This window comes from Apaloderma vittatum, unplaced genomic scaffold (genome assembly GCF_000703405.1).
Source record: "Apaloderma vittatum isolate BGI_N311 unplaced genomic scaffold, ASM70340v1 scaffold17218, whole genome shotgun sequence".
Taxonomy (NCBI): domain Eukaryota; kingdom Metazoa; phylum Chordata; class Aves; order Trogoniformes; family Trogonidae; genus Apaloderma; species Apaloderma vittatum.
This window is the reverse complement of record NW_009731385.1, coordinates 1-5,159: the sequence shown is the minus strand read 5'-3', so window position 1 is coordinate 5,159 and position 5,159 is coordinate 1. Positions and strand designations below refer to the sequence as shown.

At 47.4% G+C, this 5,159-nt stretch overlaps 1 protein-coding gene across 1 annotated transcript; it reads right to left on the bottom strand.

Annotated features, from left to right (window-relative positions):
• Positions 1 to 1,841: 1,841 nt before the first annotated feature.
• LOC104267303 (homeobox protein not2-like) lies at positions 1,842 to 2,775 on the bottom strand (the record flags this gene model as incomplete). The annotated part of the gene is made up of 2 exons (XM_009875169.1): positions 1,842 to 2,000; positions 2,567 to 2,775. Coding segments are annotated over 2 exons (368 nt in total), but the record flags the coding sequence as incomplete, so codon positions are not given.
• Positions 2,776 to 5,159: the final 2,384 nt, after the last annotated feature.

Below are 5,159 nucleotides of genomic sequence, written 5' to 3'. Positions count from 1 at the left end.
ATGTTATCTATTTTCACCCAAGGGTCATCAATTTCAAAAAAACTTTTTATTTTAGCATTTATTTTGCCCAAAACAGTTTATTAATAAAAATAAGCAAACAAACTCAAACTTTTGGGACAGGTGGAAATACATTGGGTTGGGGTTTTTTTTTGGTAATAATTCCGGCTGAAAATTGAAAAGAGAGTAGTTAGAAATGTGTTTTCCTTCTGGCTTTTTGACATTTAGAGGTTTTCTGCTGATCTGTTTAAAGGCTGTTCTTGCTCTATTCCAAATGTTTAAGCTTGAGAGGAGCGCAGAAGTTTCCCAGCAAACGCACAAGTGTGGGGGAAAAAAAACCCACTTTCGTATTTGTCTTCGCATGTTGGGTATGAAAATATGTGAGAAGAAATCACCCTTTCCTGACTTCTGTTGTAAAGCAGATGTTACTTTTTAACAACAGGGGTCTTATTAGGAGGAAAAGGCACCTTTCTTTAGTTTTCTCTTTAGTTTTCTTTTTTTTTTCACTCCTCAGAAAAACAGATAAAGCTGTACACAGTGGGGCAAGAAGCCATGGAGGTATTGCTGCCTGCTCAGAAGCCAAGGAGCCACCCAACTCTGCCTCCTCCCAGCCAGTCCTGTTAAAATACACTAGATTTTTGTTATGAAGCAAAGAAAATAAATAAATGAGGCTTATTAGGAACGAAAAAGTTGCTTCTATAAATAAGAACGTAAGAGGAAAGGGATAGAAAGAGATGCAATAAATTATCCTGAGCTGGCAGGACATGGTGCCTGGTACCCTGGGCGGACCCAGGGAGGCAAGAGCCCAGCCTGAGAGCACTTCGCTGCTGACACACAGACAGGGAGGGTCGAGTGCTTAGTCCTGACTCCCCCAAAACCGCCAGAAATACAACCGCTCGCCGCAGCCAGGGTGTTAGAGATGTGCTCGCCAAATGCTCTGGGTGCCCTTTCCCGTGGCACCAGGGTGTATAACGAGGAGAGAACAGAGCAACCACCGCCTGCGCCAGAAGCAGCACATCTGGACAAGGGGCAGGAGGTCGTCTGGAGCACCAGAGGCGTTGGAAAACTGCCTTCTTGTACCAGCCCCTGATCATTGCACCGCAGCCGTCCCGAGCACTTCGTTCCCTACCGCGGCGAAGGAAAGCGATGCCAGAAGGCAGAGACCTGCCAGGTTCTGCCATTCCAAGTTTAGGAAGACAAAATGACAGCACAGATACACCAAGGCACAGGACAAAAGGAGGCACTTGTGTTCCAGGGGCAGGATCGAACCCTGTTCACCTTATTGCAAGAGGAATTATAATCTATGGGTGGGAGCAAAGGGCTTTCTGATTTTCTTTCTTTTTTTTTTTTTTTTGGTGATCTAAACATCAAACACAGGCGTCAACCAGGAAAAACAATCAGGGTTAATTCTCCTCCCGGCACAGGTCTCTCTCCTCGGAGACCGCGCAGCCACACAAATACCCCATGTTCCAACACCCTTATGCTCACAGCCATCAGACACACCGGCTGATTGTCACCCTCCCGTCTCTGCTGGGAACTGGTGCTTCAAGAGCAAACAGGGGATCACAAGCCTTGCCACAACTGTAGCATCATCAAGTACAACCAGCCCAGGGATAACACCCAGGAATTACGGGATGTAGCTACCCAACAGCAGCCAAACAATTTTTTGGGGGCGGGAGGGTTTCCTCCCAGCCAGCTGCAGTTCAGTCCTGTAGCTCCAACTCTCAGATCGAGAGGGAAATGTCTCACTTGGACCAAAGAAGCACAGCCCTGCCTGCATTCCCGGTATCTCCATCAAGCAGGCTTAAAAAAAGAAACCATGACAGCTGAACCTCATCAACTGTTCAAAGCTCAACGTCCACGGTGTCCTCCTCATGGTCCTTGATGGCTGTGGAGTCCGCGGCCGCAGGCTGTATCACCCCAAACTGGGACAGCTTCGCCGCCTTCTGTTCCATGCTCTGCTTCCTCCATTTGATCCGCCGGTTCTGGAACCAGACTTTCACCTAGTGGGAAAATGGCACGATGGCTTAATCTGAGATCAGGTCCAACCATCAACCCAGCACCACCATGACCACTAAACCATGTCCCAAAGTGCCACATCTACACGTTTTTTGAACACCTCCAGGGATGATGACTCCACCACTGCCCTGGGCAGCCTGTGCCAGTGCTTCACCACTGTTTTGGTAAAGAAATTTTTCCTCATATCCAATCTAAACCTCCCCTGGTGCAACTTGAGCCCATTTCCTTTTGTCCTTAATGCAGAGGATCATAACAACATGGATACATTAGTCCAGCCAGCCTGAGCTCTAAAGCAAAAAGGTTTGTGCTCCTAAATGCTTTTTCTTCCAACTTTATGGATTAAGAAAAGGATGCTGTTATTCATAAACCATCTCAGCCTATCTCGAACCCCTCCAGGCACGTGACTTCGATGTCACCTTGCAGCAGGGCGTCCCACGGGTCATTTTGTGTCTTGTCCCTCTCTCACTGCACTCGATGTGCAAGGGAATCTCCACAGACCAAACCCAGACCCAGGATCTGGGCCACCATCCCCAGCTCCCCCATTTCTTACCTGAGTCTCTGTGAGATGCAGAGTTGCAGCCAGGTCTACTCGCTCCGTGCCCACCATGTACTGCTGCTTGAGGAACTCTTGCTCCAGCCGCTCCAGCTGCTCTGGTTTGAAGACGGTGCGGACCCTCTTCATCTTGCAGGGCCCTCCAGACCTCCAAGGCACGGCGGGGCCCAGCGAGTTGGCCCCTACGCAGTGAGACAGCTCCAGGCCTGCAAGCAAGAAGCAGCAGCTGAAGGGGTCCGCATGTCTGAGGCCATTCCTCCAGCCCTGATGATGTGCCAAACCCAGCTGCAGCCAAAATCCAGAGCTGCTCTATGCTCCAAAGGTTGGGAAAGACCTCTAAGATCATTAAGTCCAATCATCAACCCAAGACTACCATGACCACTAAACTATATCCTGAAGTGCCACGTCTACATGTTTTTGGATGCCTCCAGGGATGGGAACTCCAGCACTGCCCTGGGCAACCTGTGCCAATGCCTCACCAGTAGCACCAAAGAGAAAAGCGAAGATGTCCCTACCCTGTCCATCATCTCATCTTGGCTCCCTTTCCCACGAAAATCTGGACCAGCTGATCTCTCAAAGTCCCTTCCAAGCCGTTGCATGACTCTACCCATAGGTACAACCTAGGACAGTCCTGGACGTGCAACCAGACCCAGAGAAATCAGCCCTCAGTGAGGTGAGCAGGGCTTGACCTGCATCTCTGCAGGATCTTTGTAACAGGATAATAAAGTTCATCAAGAGCTGCTGAACAAATCCCACTGCTGTCTCCAGAAGTCCCTGCTCCCAAATGTCTGAAGGCTGGAGGAGTTTGCCCCACACTGGCCCTGCTTTTACCCTTCCCTCAGCACCCGTGGTCAGCTGGTGTCCAGGAGAAGACACCGAAGGTGGCCGACGGGCCTGATGGAGACAGGAGCCACCAGCCCTCATGCACGTCATCGTCTGGACTTTAGTCCTTTGGTCTAAGTAGGTTCAACCGATCCATGAAGTTCCTCGTGTGCAGAGGCATTATTAGCAGGACTAACAAGTGGATCTGGTGTCAATCTCTTGCCTAGTGATAACCGTAATTACCTAATTAACATACAACATCAGCACTGCGGTTTCTAAAGCCTTCGTACCACCGTTACCCGTGACCATCCCTCAGGAGCCACTGGGCTCCTCAGAACCAGCTCTGTCCTCCTGAAGGAACTTCACGCAAGCCAGACCTCACCACCAGGAGGACCTGAAAGTGGAGACACCACGTCCGAGGGCTGAGGGCAAGGTGCTGCCACCAAAGCAAAAAAAACCCTCTGCATCCATGGTGCTAGTTCCGGAGTTACACCTCCAAGTGTCAAAGTACAGTTGTGAAGGGATATATCATAGCAAGCTGAATTTCTTTAATTTTTAGGGAAATCCTCTACGTAATTATGTCAATTCACACCCACTACTTATTTGTCCTTTAATGACTGAGGCTGTCATGTTCTCCAGTCACAAACAAGCACCTTGACCTACTTTGTTTCATTAATTGGGTGCGAGCTCTGCACGCGTTTAAAGATTTGTGGGATGGAGAGCTGACAGCTTAACAGCTGTAATTGCACTTAAAACTATTTTAATCATTAAAATAATTTCACCCCCCCCCCCCCTCCCCATTTTAAAGCTGGGATAATAGTAAGTGTGGTTTCAAACATGAAATAATTTGCAAGTTAACTGTATATTCATACCTGCATATTTGATATAATACATAGATTAACACACAACTATGCAGATGCTGTCTTGTAAAATAAATAATAGATTAAATAGTTATGCTAAGTAGTTAAAAAAAAAGAAAATCGAGATTAGCAAATACTTTTTGGTATCTGAATGCTGTCGCTATCAGGATCAAATCAAGAGTTCCTTACACAAGTAAAATATGTGCTTGGCTATGGATTTTGCCTGGGCAAGGACTAGATCAGGCTCTGAATGCTAAAAACATACTAAATTTCAAGGAAAACATTCTGCATAGCAGTACTTGATTAAAACAAATGAGTTGTTTGACTTATAATAAGCTACAGTATCCCTCAGTGAAAATCCTGAGAGCCTGATGGATTAGCCAGTATCATCCAACGCTACCGTGGAAATTTTGTCTAGGAATCAACAACAAAAACCTTTTTCCTGAGGTGTTTTTGCACCAAAGACACGAACAGTTTTGAGGCTCGGGTGCTGTGAAATACCCAGGATTTACATTTCTCCGAGTGATCCCAGCGAGAGCAAACTTACAGACGGACAAGGGCAGCTTTGGAAGAAGAGGGGACCCCACGCAACAGCAGGGGCAGGGGTTGGCATGGTAGAGAAATTATTTCCAAGGATGAGGCTTTGGGAAATTACAGCAGGTAATTTCGTGGAGGTACCATGAAAACGTAGGACACGAAAATAGAAATAAACGCCGGTGTGTGCAAAGCCACTCGTAAAAATGCAGGTGGGGGCACGTGTGGATATGTCCCTGACCTGAAACCTGGTGAAGTCAAGCGTGAAGGATGTAAATCCTGTCGTGAGGGTTCACCCAGTCATTTAATGGGGCGGGTAAATAGCTAATATTAATTATTGATCACTACAGTGGGGAAAAAATTCATTATTAGGA